The sequence below is a fragment of the Amblyomma americanum genome, chromosome 6 (assembly GCF_052857255.1).
Source record: "Amblyomma americanum isolate KBUSLIRL-KWMA chromosome 6, ASM5285725v1, whole genome shotgun sequence".
Classification (NCBI taxonomy): Eukaryota; Metazoa; Arthropoda; class Arachnida; order Ixodida; family Ixodidae; genus Amblyomma; species Amblyomma americanum.
In genome coordinates this window covers 55,045,074-55,065,630 of record NC_135502.1, presented here as the reverse complement: position 1 = coordinate 55,065,630, position 20,557 = coordinate 55,045,074, and the positions used below count along the sequence as shown (strand labels likewise).

The 20,557-nt window shown below is 46.0% G+C and overlaps 1 protein-coding gene across 2 annotated transcripts in view; it reads left to right on the top strand.

The window, feature by feature from the left end:
* Positions 1-20,557, top strand: part of rsh (Rap GTPase activating protein radish) — a 396,216-nt gene that overhangs the window by 356,561 nt on the left and 19,098 nt on the right. For both annotated transcript variants that reach the window (XM_077626927.1, XM_077626926.1), the window contains 5 exons: positions 6,157-6,228; positions 6,889-6,975; positions 8,872-9,118; positions 18,549-18,603; positions 20,012-20,132. In XM_077626927.1, coding sequence (XP_077483053.1) covers positions 6,157-6,228; positions 6,889-6,975; positions 8,872-9,118; positions 18,549-18,603; positions 20,012-20,132 — 582 coding nt within the window. The remainder of the gene's footprint in view (positions 1-6,156; positions 6,229-6,888; positions 6,976-8,871; positions 9,119-18,548; positions 18,604-20,011; positions 20,133-20,557) is intronic.

Sequence of the window (20,557 nt, the reverse complement as noted above, 5' to 3'; positions counted from 1 at the left end):
ATGCATATTCTCGTCAGCGATTTCCTTAATAGTATTGTAATGAGGTGAGTATAAGTGGGGCTACTAACAAGTGCAAATGAATTAATGAAGTGGGCACCTCTAGAGAGAGAACAGACGATGATTCACTGCTTTTTTAAATAGTGACATCATAACGGGTCAGTGCTCTTTAGCAGAAAATCAATTTTGCGTCGTATTAGGAGGCTATTCTCTATAACATCATGTCGGGAAAACGCTTATTGCTTGAATCACATCTTATGAAATTACAAATCAGTTCGATTAACTGTGCAGTGTTTAAATATTGTGACGAAGAAGACGACGAACTGTGCAGTCGCGCGGGCAGGAACGCTCGCGATAAGCTAGCGGCCATTGAAATCACCTCCTTTCCATCGATCATCGCGTCTGTTTCTTCGGCTGGCCGCCACCTAGCTCTTGGTGGAGTTGCGGGGTGTCATCGACATCCTGGGTCCTGGAGCATCGGCGTCCTCTGTCAGCCGTGGTCGTCGGCAGTGAGTTCTTGGCCTGCGTCGCTCTCCCGTGCTCCAGCCTTTCAGACAAGAACCGACATCGCGTTGTACCCCCCCCGTTTCGTTCCCCGCCCCAGACCATTCAACACGACGAACTGAACCCGACGCAAGGACCTGACCTACCGACCCCACCGACCCGAGACGCCGCTTACATCTGAAGACACCCGGTGCGCCTGCCCAGGCCGTTCGGCGTGACCTGGGGCCTCGACCGTCGGACTGCGGCCCGGAAGCTTCGTGGACCAGGAATCATTCGGCCATCTCTTTCATCGTGGCGGCCAGCACCTGACCACTTTCTCGTTCCTGTCCAACCATCCTCTCAAGCCCGTAACCACTTCGCGCGTCTCTTTGTTCACCGATCGGTACGATCGCTCGGTGGCCCCGGGTATAGTGTAACGAAGAAGATGATGAACTGTGCAGTGGCGCGGGCAGGAGCGCTCGCGCCAGGCCAGCGTCCATTGAAATCACCTCATTTCTATCGATCATCGCGGTCTCTTCCTTCGGCTGGGCCGCCACGTAACAATATTACAACACCGACAAAACTATAGAGAGCGATACACGCTTCCAACCTATAGGATACCGCTGATCTGTTCAGTCCAAGGAAGAAAAAAAGCTGCTCCACGACACCAGTTCTTAGATGTCTATATCTTCTCTCAGCTTTCTCTCGACCAACCTTTCGTCCTTTTCATTACTGCAGGTTTATTCTCTTGAATCACAGTTTTAAATTAAGAGATTTAGAACTTTTTTCCCCATGACTTCTAGAAATGTGCCGGCTCACAGCTGCAGGCTAAGGCATTTCGCAAGAAATAAAAATAAAACCACAACTGATAATCTGCGACTATACCTCTTTTTTCTGCTTTTCTGCCCACGCTGACTCGGTGTTGCTTGAGGGATAAAAGCGCACCAATGGCAAAAAGATCGCCCTAGCTACATTCGAGTCCTTCCAGCGCAGCCATTCGCCATTTGCTCGACCGCGTCTTTCGTTCGCTGCGGCCTGCTCGACAACAGCAGCAGCAGCAGCAGCTGCAACGAGTCAAGGGGCCGTCAGTTTGCACAACGCCCCGCACAACAAGCCCACCGCTCCCAGCCGGAAGTGGCTGTCCTGAAGGCCTCGAGAACGTAAGCAAACATTGAATGGGCACGCTTGAGAATGGATCGAGGGAAGCGAGCAAAAAATAAACAGGGCGAACGGAGCGCCCCTCAGTTCGTTGAGCGCAGTATTTGCGTCTCGCCGGCGCACCCTGAGCGGGCAAACAGAGTCGGCGCAGGCGTCTTCCGTACCAGCCGTGAGCATGGAGACGGGCGTCCTCCGCTGTTTGCTCTCTGGAGTGCGAAGACGTCAAGACCGAGAGGAAGGAGCCAGGACAAAGCGTTGCCCGCGGAGAAGTGGAGCTTGTCGCGAAAACTGTCATTCAGCACCGCACTTTGCCACTGTACATGTGTGGATGTATGTGCGAGCGTGTGGCGGTATTCGCGTGATGTGATCCATTTTTTCTCGCGAGGGAGACACATGACGACATGGCCACCCTGGAAAACCAGATACGAGCAAGCCCCGCAGCACAACATGCCATCGCGGCCCACGGCAGTGAGAGCGGCCTGCTTCGTGAAGTGTAAGAGAGGGTCGACTGACTTAGGACGCGCAGCTCTGAAGGCTATGAATATGAACGACTAAAAGTTGCCTTGCACCTTTACCCCCATCCATTTAGTTCCCCAATATCTGTTGAGAGCCATCACTCCCTTGTAATAAAGAATTCATTCATTCATTCGTATTCATTACATGCGAGAGTCGTGCACGTAAACCTACAAGTGGAGTAATTGTGGGACCCGAAAAAAAAATCATGAAGTGTTTGTGTAATGCATAAAATAGTCCAATGCAAATCCTACGCGCAGTGTTCCGTTATCCCATCCCTGAAGACTGATGGTAAGATAACTTTGGAAAGAATTTTTGTTGGGAAAGACATGCGCTGGCCTGAGAATACCATGTATGCAATGGAGACAAATAAGTGTTAAACACTTGGTTCATTGAAAAAGCTGATGACCTATAGAATGAACCGTGCTGCTATTCAATGCATAGCATATAGGATGCCATAGAATGCACAGAGAATGTTAAGAGACGACCCCCCTCCCCGCCCCCCTCTGCCTACGTAATGGCCAAACCTAGGGACATTTAAAGGTTAATAAATTAAGATGACGAAATGTCATTTTTATCTTACAAAAGGCGGTTGGTTATTGTTCCTAGCTGCGTTGTCTCCGCAAATAAGGTGGCATCCGGATGCTATGCACGCCCAGTGCCGCTTTCTTAGGTTCTTCGCACGTGCCTGGGGGCGCCTCCCGCACGTGTGCAGCCAGCAGGGCACCAGCAGGCGCCATCCCGCGAGAGACTTGGCCACTTTCTGCCGCATATTGGTGACAGCCCTGACAGCACGGACCCGAGCAAAATCGAATACACGAACCGAAGGAGCGACTCGCCGCCTTGAGCTGCGAGATGGGAACTACGCTATGATTGGATATACCTGGCTGCGTTTGTTGACCGTGCTTTTACCCCTCCCTCTCTACTTCGTCGTCCGTTGTTGAATGAGAGAGAGAGAGCGTGTCCTCTGGCGGAGACATCGCTGTGTTGTCGTGACAGCGGGACACTCGACGCGGCCTCTCTAGCTCGTCGTCGCCGAAGCCTCGATCACCCGTCAGTGCGAAGTTGAGGTGTTTCGTGTCCCACTCAACGCACCGTTTCTTTGAGCGGCTCTTGCCGGATGGCAAGCGAATACTGCGCTTTGTTTACGAGGCTTATCGAGTGTGTGCTCACTGCACCAACCGTTGGCTTGTTGTAAATGTGCACGTATGCGTGTCGAAAAAAAAAGAAAAAACACATTTTCATATTGTCAAGCCTACCCACTGTGCATTAATGAGTTTATTAGTAAATTCTTCAGCCATATTTTTATGAGAAATTTGGGTCTCGGAAACGAGGCTACGGTGTTGCAGCGGTGCACGGTGTGATGAAAAAAAAATGCACCTATATGTCTTCTGTGATCTTATGTGTGATTGATCTTACTGCTAGTCTGTGTACTTTTTACTGTCGTGATCACTATTTTCATTGTGTAACCTAATTCCTGTGTGCTTGCCTCAATGTTTAATTCATTGTGTCACAATGGGTATCTGGCTTGCTTATCATTGAACGGCTCAGAGCGCGCACGCTTTGGTTATGAGAAGAAACTTTGCCACGTCTCTTGGCTTGTAAGTATCTCAGCCTGAGCGAGAGCGTTGTTGATAATGCTCTAAAAAGCTGCTGAAGTTTCTTGTAAACAGTGCTTAAAGAATTACGAGACACTTTGGCAACTAAAGTGTTGAGAGGCGAAAGCCGCTTCCAGAAAGTTCCACTGCTGACACCGCGCGGCGAGGGGGCATCTTGTCACAGCGTCTGCCCTAGGGCGACTGCTGACGTTTTTTGTATAGCAGGACGCATGGCCATAGACAGTCTTTGCCTTTTTTTTTCTCCGACACTCAATCACACAGACCACAGCACCTATCAATCAATGACAGATTTCCAGAAAATTCGACTGCTTGTCACACATCACACTGTTCCCGCGGCTGTATCGATTAGGAGAGCAGAAAGTTGGGCGAGTTGGTTGAAATGCATACTGAAGAAGTTGGCGCGGAGAAACGAGGACAAGCGAGACAAACAAAGACGTCTTTGTTTGTCTCGCTTGTCCTCGTTTTTCCGCGCCAACTTCTTCAGTATGCTGTATCAATACCCAAATTATACATCTTTAGGGGATCTTAAGAGTTAATTATGCTTAATTATACATTCTTTATATAATTTGACACAAATCTAACGTTTTTCCGACCATTCTGTGGCAGTTTTCGCTATGCCATGACGACTTCTGGTGGACGTGACGTCACACCGTTCCCGTGGTTATATTGACGTCCGCGCTATTTCGACGCAGTTTCGACATTTTTGTCTACAATTAATTAACTAATTACTCTACAGTCATCATAATTGGCTCAAAGGTTCATTTTTTCCTCCTCTATCTGAAGTAGCCTTTCTTTTTTAGTTATATATTTTAGTTCCTGAGTTAAACGTGTGACACCCTCTGCGAACTGACGACAGGATGAGCCATTAAAGGCTTCCGCCTTAAAATGAACGCTTGTGAACTACTCTTTAATAAGCCACAGCGGCGGACACTGAAGATATAATGGCTACTCTGGGAAGCGGGTATAAGCATATTTCTTGTGGCACTGAAACGATCTCAGTTTTGCTGAATGCAAGGCTCCAATAAGCAGGAACTGAGAAAGGGGCCTTTACATTTCGCAGGCATGTTATCCACTGAAGTCTCTCAGGAATCTGAAGCAGCTGGAAATATACATTTAGTTTTCCCGGCTTCCGCTTGGTCGGTTGAATAAATGTAAAAAAAAAGGGTTGGAAAGCATAAATTTTGTTTTATCTACAGCTAGCCATCACAAAGGACAAGCATCTCCTTTAGCACTGTAATAACTTGTGTATCACGCATGATGTTAAAAGCTGAAATGCCCGTAGATCTAAAGTTCTGATCGTAACGTAGTATAGAATTCTCGCGTTTTTAGAGAAACCGCGTTGCGCATATATTTCTCAAAGGAAGTTTTTAGCTTCTATAAATGCAAAACATCTCATACAAAGTAAGTTTCTGCTTAAGTTCACCTTCCTTACGAAACAAAGCAGAAGTTTCAGGAGGCATAGTCATGCATATGCGGGTTGTAGAATGATTTAGAATTTTGCTGTTATTTTATCGAATGTGTTGAAGTATATATGCAGCTTTATTGTTTTTAGATGTTCAAAAATTATTTTGATTTCCTAACCCTTATTGAAGAGTAAAGAACTCTTTCAGCAGTTTTTTTTAATGCGTAGAAAAAGCCAATAATGGCGTAAATGCTAGAGGTTCTGACCTGTTGTCTAATATTATTATTACCTTAGTATTACAGTGTGTAGCTAATTTTTCATTTGAGCCTTAGGTGCAACAAATGAAAAATAAAGAAGGCATTTCTCTGCCGCTAACACTGGTGTTATGCAGACGAGCAACTGCGTTTTTATATCAATGTACGATGCCATATATTTCCCGCAAAACACTAACAACCATTTGCCTTTATCCTGTGCATCATGTAGAATCAGAAGTAAATAAAATAAATTTGAACTGAGTGATCAACTGTATTGTGCGGACCCCCGCGAGTAAAAAGTGAGAACCGTTGTAATTTCACTTCTTGCATTCGTCTTACTGCACTCGACTTGTTTTCAAGCACTGCATTGAGAAGTAATTATATATTTTTTGGTCTTAAATATCTGGGAGATGTCAGTCGCAAAATTCATGTCTACATGCCATCATAAAAATAATTTTGATTCCTCTCAGGCGATGAAGACTTTTGAAGGCTTTGAAAACAAATTTTCAGACAGCATGGTGCCTATACGAATAGCACTCCAGCACCGGCGTAAGCACACGTGTTTAAGCTCGAATATGACGTGGTAACAATGCAAATCCCTTTGGTTCTTTTATGAATTCTTAGGTTGTTGTTTTTTTGTGGGGGGGGGGGGGGGGGAGAGAAGACGCACTTCCAGAGGAACCTTATTTTGGAATAAAGTACATGATTTTTTTTTTCTATGGCGGTTCAGGTGTCGGTGGTTTCAAGAGACGAGGTAGGCGCCTTCAAACCATACCTGTGGCATCGATCTGTCTTTCCCAAAGTGAGTATGATCTACTGTGATAACATTTTTCTCCGCTTTGTCAGCGCCGGCTTCAGCCATTCTATATCAGCCTGCATCCACGTTAAATCGTCTAAACAGCCTCTTCGAATCATTAATTTCGTGCGCGTTACAAACCACATGGATGAATTTTTTGTTTGGCACAGGAGCCCTTTATGACTAGCCGTTCACGCTCATATTCAAGCCATCCACGAGAGGCAAGGCGTCTAACGAGTAACCACACCTAGGCCTGAATAGGGCTTTTTTATAATAGCACCTTGCCTGCCGACTAATAACAAGCTCTCTTTCCTAAAATAAGTGTTCGGAATACGATCCCAAAATTTTCAAAACTGTTAAAAGACTTTGTTCATTAGATAGAGTCAAGGATTGAAAATACTGCCGCGGAGTCAAGGATAGAAAATACCTCCCCTTTGGGAGCCTTGACACGTTCTTTAACAGTACACTTAGATTATATTTTCGTACGAGAGAATACTTTACTTATTTTTTTTTTGTTACTTGAAGAACTCAGGTGAGTTGTGGGAAAAAAAGGAGCACTGCTAACCCGACATTTAATTAACGAACAGGAGTGTCTCGTCTCCCTCGTGTTCTCGTGACCTTTGGCTCGACCCCTGTTTCCCGTCTTTCTCTTTCTCGTACTCGCAGGGGCCACAATTTCGAGAGTGGCTGCTCACGAAGATTGTTAACGGAGAGCGCACAAGTTACTCGGCGCCCAAGTTTGCAAGAATGCAGGTAAGAAACACGCAGGTATCGCGCCGCTTCGCCGAGAAATTGCGTCTCGACCTGCCTGTTCATGAGCATGTGTCTCTGTCAGGCCTCTGAAGCAGCCATGAATCCCGCCGTCAGCTGCTGCAGCTCGCTTTGCTCTTGCTGTTGGAAATCTTGTCGTCGTCTTGCAGACATTGAAGCGGACGATTCGGGGCACGCTAGAGAAGAAAACGGGGCAATGGCGTGAGATTGAAATTTGCCAAGAGAACAAGACGTCCTTTTGTTTCTTGGAGGCATTGATTCTTAGGGCGTGCGCATATTAACGCATGCCGGGCTCTCTTTTTTGATGTTTCCCCTTTCTTGTGTTTGTGGAGAGGCCCGGACGCGTCGTGTCCGCTTCCCTGCACAGTAATTGAAATTGCGAGTCGAGCCGCTGTGAGTAAAAATATTTTTTTCTCTTCGATGTTTGCTTCTAAATGATGCGCCAGGAAAACGAAAAGAGGGCACAACAAGGGTTGCTGCTTGCACAGAACAGAAATCTTCTGCTTGTCTAGACATTAGAACATCGTTGTTTTTGTTCTTGTTACGTGCTCGACGTCGAGTTGAGGCGGCTAAATGCCTTGTCGCACTATAGTTACAACAGGGTGTTTTGTTGATGTAAAACTTTTCCGTAATTTAACCTGCAGAATAGTTTTCTTACCTGGGGTTGTTAAGACGGCTATGCTTAGTTTTATTGCAGGCTGATCATTGGGACGTTGTTCTCTTACTCTTCGCATTCCCCGCGTGCGCTGCAAACATGTCTTGTCGGTGCTTACGTACTCGTCAGTATTGATTATCATCCATTCATTTTGTGTCATTAAGTTGTTTGAGCATGCTCGTAGCTCCAAAGCGGGAAATATTTGAAAGGGTGATGCGGCATCACCGTTCGCATCAGTAATTAGAGGTGTTCCACTGCATCGTAGCGTTCAGTTTCTTTGCGTCCACTTCAGTAATTTCCGTATGCGTACGACTTTCGCACCTTGATACTATCTACTGAATTTCCATGTTTGGTCGGTTTTCTCGTTACTTCGTTAGTTATTACTCGACGTGATCGTCTTTCGCCAACCCCGAAATCAAGGCACCGCCTGACGCCCGGTTCGCATTGCAGCCCTAATATACTTGAGTGAGGTAGGAATTAATGATTTGAATCGAATCCCAAGGACCACATCTTTATTTTTGATTCATTATTTCACTTATTTATCATTGGCTGCTGCCACCTGTGACGTTGCGGCTGATCAAAGCTTGTTCCGACCAATTGCAAAGGAATAAATGGACGCCTACTACTTACAGGAACGACCCGGGTACTGCGTTAGTATTTCTGTTATCAGTAGGAGTTGTGGCAGTGGCAGTAATAGTGGCTTTTAGGTACTAGTATAGTTTTGTTTATAGTTTATGAGGGTTTAAAGTCCCAAAACGACTCAGGCTATGGGAGACGCCGTAGTGAAGGGCACCAGAAATTTCGACCACCTGGGATTCTTTACCGTGAACTGACATCGCGCAGCACACGGACGTCTAGAATTTCGCCTCCATAGAAATTCGACCGCCGCGGCCGGGACCTAACCCGCGTATTTAAGGTCAGCAGCCGAGCACCATAACCACTGAGCCACCGCAGCGGCTCCTAAAGAAAGACAGTTCGTCCTAAAGCGAATTCTAAAAATTTAGTACTAGTAGTACTAATAGTAGCAGTAGTCGCAGCAGCGGCAGTAGTATTTGTAGCACGCAGTTTTACCGTTTCTTTTTCTGCCGCCTTCCTTTAACAGTCTGTGCATCGCCTTCTGAAACGTGGAGAGTTTGTTTTTCCGAAAAAATGGTTCCTATATTGCTCATATTGATGACCGAAGCAGCCCCCAACAACCACGGTGCTGGTGGGTGCAAACGCAGGACCGGACGCGCAGCCAGATGCTGGAGGACATGGTGACCAACCTGCAGAACCACGCCGAGACGGGCCAGATCCCGAAGCCATACCGGCGCGGTTCGTGGCGGCCCATCGGCCACATGCGGCCCTCGTCGCCGCTGCTCGACAGCGTCCGGGACCCGTTCGAGGGCTACGACCAGCTGGCCAGGGACTTCGCCAAGATGTTCCAGACCACGCGCCAGCTCTGCGACGTCGTCTTCAACGTCGGACAGGGTGCGCACGCACGTCTCCGCGACGCGATGATGGCGATGATACTGTGGCTGCCATGTACCCTCTACATCACGCCCCCTTCTGTAGCTTAGTAGCTTCTTACTATAGCTTACTTTTTGTTTATTGAGTCGTCCCATGTGCACGCAACGACATATTGTTACGTGACGGCAAGCAGGTGAAAGCACAACTACATGACAGATGGCGATGGAATGATTTAATGGCGGTGGCCTAGCTCGAGCGCTCCGTGCCGCGCCACTGCCCACTTTGTCATCTTCTATAGTCCGTGACAATATCTGCAGCAAAGCAGAACTTTGGGCTAACTGGGGAATATTCAAGGGGAAGAATAGCGCAATGAAGACACGACACACACGACCAGCAAGACACCACGCGCGGTGTAACCGTGTGGTGTCTTCCTTCTCTTGGGTGCCTCGTCTAGATTGCGCTCTGTTTTTCATCATGAACATATCTGTACATGAGAGTAAAAATACGACGAGCCACACGTCTTTATTTCACACCTTCTTTACTAGGGGAAAACTCTGTAAAAAAAGAGAAAAATATAGGTCAATCGGGATTATATGCATAATTACAATGTGTTAATGAGTGTTGTCACGGCTGCCTCTGACATTTCATGGCCTCTTTTTTTGTTAGTATTTATTCCTTTTTTGCACGCAGCAATACCCTCTTTACGCCCATGGCACCATTCTGCGCGTTTTCTTATTTGAAGAACCCTGATCGGGAAGCAAGGAAGGAACACTAATCTGTTTTTTTAAAAGCCATACCTGTTGTACTGTATAAAAAAAAATGCCTGATGTCAACAAGAACAAAAAAAAAAGAGACATCATCAGAACTCTCTGATCAGCAGCTCGGTTAAAATAGAAACCTCGCTTTCTTTTCTATTTAATCGTATTATTGCAGCAACTCCCCAAGGGCGCACTTATCAAAAACTGGCGCGATGATTGTGCCACACCTCGGAGATAGGTGAAGTTTTGCAGACTGTCACGCCACCTGCTTCATACATGTGAACTACTCAGCACTTTACAAGACCCGAATATAGTGGAGAAACAACATCTTAAGGCAACATCCAAGCGCCATCAAAAGCTTATGACCTTTCTCAAAGGCAGCTCTGCCATCTGCTAACCTTCGCCCAGTGGCCATGAAGGATTGCTGGGTGTACAAGCAGAGTTTCGCGACCAGTGTGATCAAAGAGCTATTCTTATCAACCTCATTCGGCTCCAGGGACTGACACTGGTAGCCGTATTGTTCCCACTTCTCCCTAATTCGTGACAACGCCGACACCATTTAAGGAGCAACAGGGCCACTTGACCTCCATCTATCTGGATGGCGTTGTTATTGCTGAGCACTTGAAGGCGCAGTGTTCCCTCATGACAAACTACGCCGTTTATGAAGGACAAAAGCACCCTGGAAGGCTATATCGGTTTAAACATGTCATGTGATTTAAAGGATGCAGGTCCAGTTCGGGTGTTATATAGGTTATATTTGTCATGAAACCGAAATAACTGCAGGCAAACATTTCCGTAAGCATTGCAGATGCTTGTAACCTACGATACGCTTGCTTTAATGACCGTGGTTCACGATGACTGGGGTATAAAACCTATAGACCTGTCTGCCTGTAGTTCATGCCCATCTGTCTCCTAAGGCATGGGTTTCTTTAGTGCAAAAAGGAGGGGATCTCGTGATATAGAGAGCGCCAGACTGGTTATGTCCTTACCGAAGACTTTCTAGTTGAATAGCTGCCAGGTAAAGATCTATGCAGGCTGGATTGAGCATTCTTCTGATAGCACGTTTTCCAAGTGAGTCAACCCTTGCGATCTAGCATCAAACATTTGGAGGTTCTCACTAAAGTTTTGCATGTCTTCCTAAATTTTGGAGTGTATCTTGTTGATCGGCGTGAGCGATGGTCGTTTCTTGCGTACGTGTCCGTTCACCATTTATTCAGCCGGAGCAAGAAAATCATAGAAAAGTGTGTGGGAACTAGAATGTTGCTGTGCACTACTGAATATCCCGTGGCAGTGAATTTTCTTGCATGTTCATTTCTACCCCCCCCCCCCCTCCCTCTCCCCTCATGTTTTGAATGGCACAACTCTCCATCAAGCTAACAATACTTTATCCTTTGTCAGGCAGCTTTTCTCTTCAAGACGATAACAAAAAGAAAATATTTAGTACCGCCAAGTGCGATCACCAGCTGTCTTTGTCTGGAAGAACATTACCGGAACATTATGAGCGAGGAACAAAGGAACACTACTACACGTAACGTTAAAAAAAGCTACCAGACAAAGAAGAAAACGATCGCGCATACATCAAGTTTCTATTAACGAATATTTATAGCTGCGGAGCTTCTTGCTAGCCTATCAGGAGCCACACAACAACACGCTTGCGTTCCACTCTGTTCGATCGACGGCAGACTTGGGTGCCCGGACAACCGAGGTTAGCGCGTGCAGGCTGACGGCCGGGCGCGCCCAGATTGCCCAGCAAGCAGCGGCGAAGAGCTACGAAGGGCCGCACGCATACAAAAGGAACCCGGGGCGGAGGAAAAGCGGCCTTTAATTAATCACTCATTATTCATCCCCTAACGATGGCCGCAGGGCAAGAGAGCCCACGAAGGCCAGGAGAATGAGAGGCGGACAAGGAGGGACATGGCGCTTTATTTTCGCTAGACTTAGCCTGGATACTTAGTCATGAGTAAGGGCGCCAAGGGACCGGCTGACTTCATTTTATTCCCTCCAATGCATGCTGTTCTTTTGTTTGCAAATGAGTGAGTGTGAGTGGCTGATTGATTGCTTGAGGGCGCTTGCGCATCCACTTGTGTGCGTTGTTTTTGCTTGGCAATGCCTATTTGGCGCTTTATCTCCCGTCCGTCGAGTGTTGCGGACGCTGCCGGGAACCGAATGCGACGTGGCCTTTACACTGGAGGAAGAAAGAAAAGGCCATTAGGCGAAATTGGGCCGGCTTCGATCAGGGTCACTTACGCGCCTGAATCGGACGCCACCACCGACGGGGATGCCGCTACGTCACCGACGCCTTTTGTTTCGGTTCGCTTGGGGGAGGAGCACCGCGTGTTACAACTTCGTAGGGAAATTGGCCGGAGAGTATCACGTGACGCTCCTTTCCTGACGAACACGACTCGCCGATGGACAAGAGGAGTCGAGAACAGCGCACGAAGCTGCATACGTTGAAGTACAAACAGAAAAAGGAAAGGAAGATTGTCCCTGTTACGTATGCAGTGAAAGTGGAGTAGTTTCTTGTGGTAACACGGTGTAATGCGCGAAGAAAAGGATGGAACGTGCGCAGTTCTCTCGCGCTGTGGGCACGAGTCCTGAGAAAAAAACCAGCGAATGATCCGTGAAAGCCCAGTGGTAGATTACAGAAGACGTAAGCAGGATTGAAAACATCAATTTTCCAAGTGCTCTTAGATGGATCAGTAGAAGGAATATTAATAAAATTACCAGAACGGGAGGTTTTTTAGGTTTTTACATTTTTTTGTAGTTTATAGCCTTATTAGCATAAAAGATTAATGAGAGGCGGAGTGCAGGAGTCCATTTCAACATTCATCTTTAGCAAAAATTTCTCTTATGTTTAAAGTGTGCTCTTTTATTTTTACTTAGCGTCTGCTAGCTTTGGCTCACCTACCTCGTATTCCTCCCTTCGTTCTTTATTATCGTCCTCACAGCCATGCAGTGTCCCCTAGTTTTCTTTCATGACCTGGGACAGTGAACGCAACTGTCTCTCTGGCACATTGGCTCTCTGGTCTTAGGGAGGCATGATTTCCGGAGTGCGCCAGTGTTAAATAAGCGCGAGAAAGAGCTGTTTTTTTTTTCAGAAAGGTTGTGATTCATAAGTGATTTATTCATTTCCATGTCTCATAAATCCCCTTTAAACATCCGCCTTACTCACATGTACCCTGATATGTATGAGCTCGTTTTCTCACTAGTTACGTACACTGCATGTTTTTAGCGCGTCTGTGTCAGCCGCAACTAACTGGGCTACTGTCGGCAAGAAGTTGAAACGCGAGGTATTTGGCATACATCAAAGCACACAAGACTTTTCGTGGTCCCACTTTTACCCACGAGGTGAAAAGATTTAAACATTGATTAATATTTGAATCTGGTTATTTAATAGGGACACTACTCTGATTTGAGTCGCAACTGATAATATGTCCTCATAATCGCGCGTATCCACCCACGCTTAAATATGTGTCAGTAGTTAATTCCTAAAGAAAGCTTTTGATTTACTTCTAACTTCCATAGTCCATACCCGTATGTCCTCCGAGCTATTGTTGTCACCCGGAACCTTCCGCACTTTCGGCTCAACCAACCCGAGTTCCCCTTTTAATCGTCGTGAGAGCCCTCGAGCGGAGCAACGAAGCTTGTATGTAAGAATTTAGCGAGCAACAGAGAGAGAGAGAGAGAGAGAGAGAGAGAGAGAGAGAGAGAGAGAGATGCAAGTGCGTTTCCAAGAGGCGCGTCGATCCCAGCTCGCGAAATAAAGCAAGTCTAACAGTCACACACAACGATTACTACAAAAAATACGCCTATAGCGAAGTTCCCCGCGCTCTGCTCCAATTACTCGCTCCACTTCTCTCGTGCGCGTAGAAAGTAAAAGCCTTCTTGCGCAATCTGAGCCATTTCACTTTATCGCTGCTGCCTGTGCAGCTCCGGTCTACTACGAAAGGGAAGCTTCCGAAGAGCGACTGGCTGCATTTGGAAACGTCACGTTCGCTCGGTTTAACGGATCTGCCTCTTCGCCGCCGGCAATGCTGGGCGACGAAGCGCGAGCCACCGGAGTTGCCCTGAAGAAACAAAAAGAAAAAAAGGAGAAGGGCTTAGGTTGGAAAACGAATCACACTAAATGCACAGAGTTGCCTTTCGTCTCCTTAAACTCTTCCGCGGAGCTTTTCGAACGAGCTTACGCCTCCGGGGCCGCTCCGCTATACAGGACGCCGGTTGAAACGCCTGCACCACTCTTCCGACCCCCGTACTCTCCGTTCTCTCCTCTTCTTCCCTTCCTCCCCCTCTTGAGAGCCCTCACAGTCCTGCTCACTTCGCAACCTAACGCCACTTCTATGCCTCTTCAGCGCGGCGCCCACTGTTTTCCCTAAATAGAACACGAAATACCGCTTCGCGTCTCCGGCGTGATTTCCCGGGAGGAAAGTTTTGGAAAACCCGATTTTCTCTCCCTGACCGTTGAGGCAGGGAAACCCTTCCTTATTCTATCTTCGCCTTCTGTTTTTGCTTTGACGCTTCTAGGGGCGCTGTGCCACTGTAAGGGAGGTAAGGAAGGGGCGAGTATCGAACTGAAGACCCAGCGCTGGACGTGCAACGAAGACGCTTCTCTCAATCTCCTGAGGGAGGAAACAATTCATTGGCTTCGTTGCCCAAGGGCACTCGGTCGTCAGTTTGGTCAGATCATCTTCAAGCGCGCTCGTCTCATCGGCTTCTGTTTGCGTTCTGGTAATGTGATGTGCTTCTTTTGGTGCTGAAGAAAGACCCCTGAACAACAAGCACTAGTTCGTTATTGTGATATTGGAAGTAGTTTAAATCATTGAGTTTCTCACTAATATGTAGAGGTAAAAATGGCACCTCCATCTGTGCCGAGTTTCTTAAAGAACACCTCACCCACTGTGTGAATGCCGGGACGATGAGGTTTCGTATTTGGCTTTTCTAGTGTTGAGCTTGAAACGTGTATTCTGCCTCAGAGTCGCTGGCTGCGCCGCGATACTCTCCCCTGCGCGTAGACTGAATTACTTTAATAGTGCGTTTTCCAGTTCTTCGATACATTTAAAACAAGTTAAAGTTCGGTATTAGGCTGGTATCAAATCTTTCGCGGCATTTCTTCGAAGTTTTCCTCTAAAAGAATCGTATTGTTAGGGCTGAATCCAAGTAACATTCAGCTTGGAATGCAATTATTTAAGAAGTCAGCGCAGTATTAATGCGTGAACAGCAGCCGGATGTGTAGCGTGTTTTACTTTGCACGACTATACCCAGAAGTTTAAAGAAGACGCGATGCGGGCTTGCGCTGTACGCCATCGCTTATCATTATCCTGCATTATCCCGCACTGTCGCGTATTATCGCAATTGGCCTAATATCCGTTTGTTTGGCTTATTGTTGCCAAAATTCTTCAAATTTATTTGCTATAAAAATTCGCGGCACATCCGGAGTGTGCTTAAGGATTTGAAAATTGAAACAAGAAACAATTTTTTTAAAATGGCGGTTTTGCGATTTGTAGGGAGGTTTTTCCTCTCAGTGGAGCATGTCAGATTGAATAAGCCCATAAAACTTCCTGTTTAAATACTAAATTCGCAGATTTAGACCGCGCGACAGCGAAATGAACGCCAACAAAAACCCCGTTATGAATCTAATATTGACTTTGAAGAAATGCCGCCTTCCTGCCTCGACCTTAGGCCCCCTCCTTTCGATTACCACGGAACATCCGTTGAGATGGAGAGAATTACCGTGATGATTGAGCAGGCAGATTTGCGAAGAGAAATTGATCCGAGCGTAGCTTGATAATAACGAACTCTTGGAAAATATTTAATCCAAATCGTGCAACCAGTCATCTGTAGCGAGAGCTCAGAATTTCCTAATCCGTTTCTTCAGCAAACTTTACGCTTTTGAAGATATATGGTTCGCACTATCGGTTCTTGCTGTGCAGCGCTTCTGTGTATGTGTGTACGCCATTTTTCTTTTTTTTACTTTTAGTATCATTCCTTCAATCTTTTTTTGTCTGAACTGCAAGAGTTCTGTGTTGCTGGAGGAGGAGCAGTACAACAGGGGCCATTTTTCAGAAAGACTTTTTGCACAGTTATTTCTTTCAATTATTTTCGTTCATCAGCGCTGATACTCATTGCAAAGTTTTTACTCCAGACGTCGCTGGCAAGGGTCATATCTCTACAGGAAGAGCAGTGAACTGAAATGGGAGACGAAATAGTACAAGCTGTTTCTTGGGTCTAGCTAATCACTTCGTCTTTATGAGCGTTATCCTTCTCGTATGCTTCCGGCTATTAATTCTGCACAAGTAGCAGCGCATTGTTACAGCTTTAGTAGCATTTTTTTGTTGAAAAATTTGCCAGTACATGTACCAGTACAGGCACTAGTGCTACTAGTATTACAAGTACTAGTACGAAGGCCAGTGCTAGTACAGGTAACGTGAAGGCGCACGTACTGAACACATCCTGAATATCACGAACTCAATTCAAACAAATCAGCACTAAGTGATATAACAAACAATGTCCTCTATGCACGAGTGTCATCCTAGGTTTCATGGCTAAACAAATGTACAAATTTGTTTTGTGTCAGTCAAGATCAAGAATGCTCTCAACCCATAGGGCGCTTTTGCTGTACTTGTTGCCCTGTTATAGTAATAGCAGGCAGTCTTTGCTCCATGCGCAAAAATAGCTGTATCTCTCCTCGAATATCAAATCTGGAGTCACAGTTGTACAAGACGTCCTGTCAGTTATACTATATATGAGGCCTAAACATAGAGGCCAACAAAAACGCTTAAAACTCAATTGACGACAGCCCAACGTTTTAATAAAGGAAAACGGAGGGGCTAACATTGCGACATCAAAATAGAGTAAAATAAATCGATCAAGAGGCGCTAGTTAATGACGTCACTGCGGAGATCGAAAGTAAAAATAGACTTAGCGGGGCTCGCAATGGGGCGAGCAGACACCCGATGGCCTCTTTGGGTAACATAGGGGGGTTTGAAAACAAGGAAAATTTATAATGGAGTTGCCGAAGGTCATGCGGGGAGATGAAATTGAAAAGCCTGCTGGAATAAGGTGCGTACAGGAGTGTAATAGCTGGAGAGAGCAACAGGAGAATCTTTTGTCGGGTAGTGCACGCAATCCAACTGATCATGGTAGTGATGATTATGACTAGCAAATCGAAATCTAAACCTGCTTTATTGCGAAAAAAAAAAGGTAGGTGAAGTATGCGCGCCCCGAACTTAGTCAATGCTCACTGCTAACTAAAATAATCTTGTATGAGGGTGAAAAGGTTATAACACTCGTGGGCAGCAACCGAAGCGCCCGTCCTTCGAAACCATACCAGAGGACGACGCGTTGGTCGCTCAAAACGATACCAGAGGAAGGGGAAAGTCGGCCTTAATTATAGGCTCGCACATGGGTAGTGCAGCGAGGCCATCGCTTCATAAATTACACCAAATATGCCTAAATCGCTGTTCGTGTGCCCTGCGGACTATTGTCTCTGATAGAATATGCAGGCTCCGTTGTATAAGCTGTATCGATGAACCGGGGATAGCTCGCGAGAGAAGAACACAACTAAAAGCCGCGATATCACGCTACTCGAAGAATTGTAGCGTGCAGAAACTGATTTCATTAGTATCTGTACTCAGGCGTTCTTTCTTGTCACTTATTAGAGCGTCTCTACTGAAATGTAAAATATAAATATATATAAGCAAACGTAAACCTGAATGTCCAAGAATGACATAATTGTAAGCCACAACAGCACGCAGGCTATGTTTATTCAACTTCACAGCGTTAACAGGTATGACCTTTGTTATTCGTGTTCTCCACTGACGCTCGCCCCAACTACTTGCTTCGGGTTGTAAAGGGTGTTTTGCCTAACACTTTACACAATTTTTCGGGCAAATTCGGGCAATCCTCGGGCAAATTGGTGCGCCGCCTCGTTTCCAGTATGGTCCGAATGGGTGGGGACCAAGCTCAGTGTGATCTGGGGGGCATAGGAGATTTTTTTCTAAGATTTCAGTGGCTACGGCGTGGGCCCTTCCTTTGGCAAAAATTTCAAATTGCGGTTTTATAGTCGTTGATGACGTATTTGGCATTGTGTGTGTGTGTGTGTGTGTGTGCGTGGGGAGGGGGGTAATGAATAAAGCTACGGTAACTTCTTCGGCCTCCTCCGGGAATTTTGTTTTATCGACTGTCGCCTATGCAAGGGGTTTAGATATAATGATATATTAACGATATCAATAGCGTGCCATCCTCCTTCATTTTTTGTGCGTTTTTCTTCACCCTTTTATCACTGTATTGCTAAAATAGCTAGAAACATTCGTAGTTAATGACTGCACTGTAATGGCAAACAGACAGCAAAGTTTTGCCATTGAAACTCTCTCCTAAACAGTCTTATGGCCAACTAAATGTACCTATGTGGTCACATTCTATCTCTATACTTTATCGCGCAACAAAGGAATGACTATGAGGTTTTCGTTCTGTATTTCGGTTTCTTGAAGCATATAGAATGTGTGCCGCAGCTCGATAAGTTACACAACTTTGGGATCAACAGCTGTTTCCCATAGATTAGCTACAATCAGGCCAAAGTAGTCCTCAAGAAGAACTACCTTCAGAGTTTTACATCACTGTTAATTGTAGCATTGACATACAGGATTTCATTGTGCCGATGCTAATCCTGATTTTTATCGCGTGGTGTATCGCAGGTAAAGACAAGACCAAAGTTTACGCTGTCAGAGCCATCTTAGGAGTCCGCAGTCGGTAAGCACTGGCCTCATTGCCTCACTTGCACGTGACTGCACCATCATGTTAATATTCCATTGAAACCATTTGAATAATTCCTTATTAACTGTATCTCTCTTTTCTAAAGAATCTAAAGAGAGACACGGTGTGAACACAGCCAATATTAAAATTCACAGCACTCATACAATATTTGGCAAATTTCTTGAGGTTCAGCCAGGAATCTTTTTTAACTGAGTGATTCAGCCACGAGCCAATGTCCAGGATATTTTACTTGCATTTCTTGGTTGGTGAGATAGCGAGGCAGTTAAAGTAATGAATATAAATCACGAGAGCTGCTGCGGCCTCATGCGACAAGCTTGATTTCCACTTGATCCACTGGCATTAGTTGCCGATTATGTTTCTCTGAATCAGGCAATGTCGCTGACGCTGTAGAGGCTGCCTCGTGTAAGGCTGAAAGCTAGTAGCTAAAACGATGGTTCGTGATAGGACTGCGCCATCTTTGCACTGCGTATCCTTGGCTATCGTAATTAACTGGAGGCACGGGTGCTGCCCTATCCCCCTAACTTCATTCAACAGCGTTCTTAATTGGGTCCTGGAACAGTCGGGGTGTGTTCATGTAGAGCTACCCAACACTTTGCGATTTTGATTAGACGGGCGTACTTTGAACACACGTTCTGTTTGTACGTTAAAGCGTCTCTAGCAGCAAGCCTATAGTCGGAGGCGCAGCAACGTGCAAATCATGCGCCTAATCTGTATATCATCTTGAGTGGTGACGGAAGCCAGCAGTCAGGAAGACAGCAAACAAGGCTTCCAAAAGAAACCGTTTATTGGGCTGATTCGTGCCCACAAACAGACCTACTCGGCAGCGGCGACGGCCACAAGCGTGCTCGGCCGTGCTCGAGTAGATGAAGCGCGCAAAAACACAACACACAGGAAACGAAAGACACGAGACAGGCGCTACTTGCAACTGTTTATTGAATTCAAGAACGTCTGTGCTGAATTTAAAGCTTACAACGACCTTTCGAGACACGGCGAGCAAAGTAACCGCAACACTCTGGAACAACGTAGAATCAGCCCTGCCTGGATGCGATCGATCAGAGGAGATAAATCTTATCCTGTCTCGCATTACAAGCAAAGTGATAAAGCCGCGTGCCAGCAGCTTTGAAGAACGAACAAAGAACCAAAGAAGAAAACTTTGTGTCAATATGGTTGCACACCGATCAATTTACTCTTACATATCGAGTTGACGTTGACAGGTGGGCAGTCACTCTTCGGCTAACCATGCTGCTCGTGATGTGTGGCAGCATGTGATAACAGCGAGCAGAAGTAGTGTCAGCAACCGAAGAATGAATGATAAAAAGATTTCGGTCGTCTTTCTTTGTTCATACTATTAACTATTTGTTCATGCCATTAACTCGTTTTGCAGTGTGTTCCTGGAGATGCTGTACGGATTCAGCACCGGCTTCGGCTTCAGCGTGGGCGGGACGGCCGACACGCCGTCTAAAGTGGTCAGTCCGTCAGGACCCAAGTCCAGCAACTATCTTCAGGTAAGTCGAATCCTGGAAAACCACATGGTTTACTAAATCCACCATTTGACAAGAAAGTAGGACACCGTCATGACATTCATGCCCCTAAAATAAAGTCGGGTGGCGAAAAGGCTATTGCGTCGTAGCCTTCTTTCCACAATGCGTTACACTGAAACACAGTTCATGCAAGTGCATTCTTACATTTTGGTCACTGAACTCAGCTGTGTCGAATGCTTTTGCTGCGTGTTGTACACATCTTGAGTAATGCTCACCTCAGTGGCCTAATCGAGAGTTTAACGCAACTATTCCAGCTTGGTACTTATTTTAACGTCATCAGTAACATCTGTTTTAAATGTAAGAAAGCACTTGAAGTGGTTTCTGAAATTTACAAGATTAAAGTTTCTATTTTTGTTTTATAAGAAATGAAGCCCTGTAAATCCATTTGG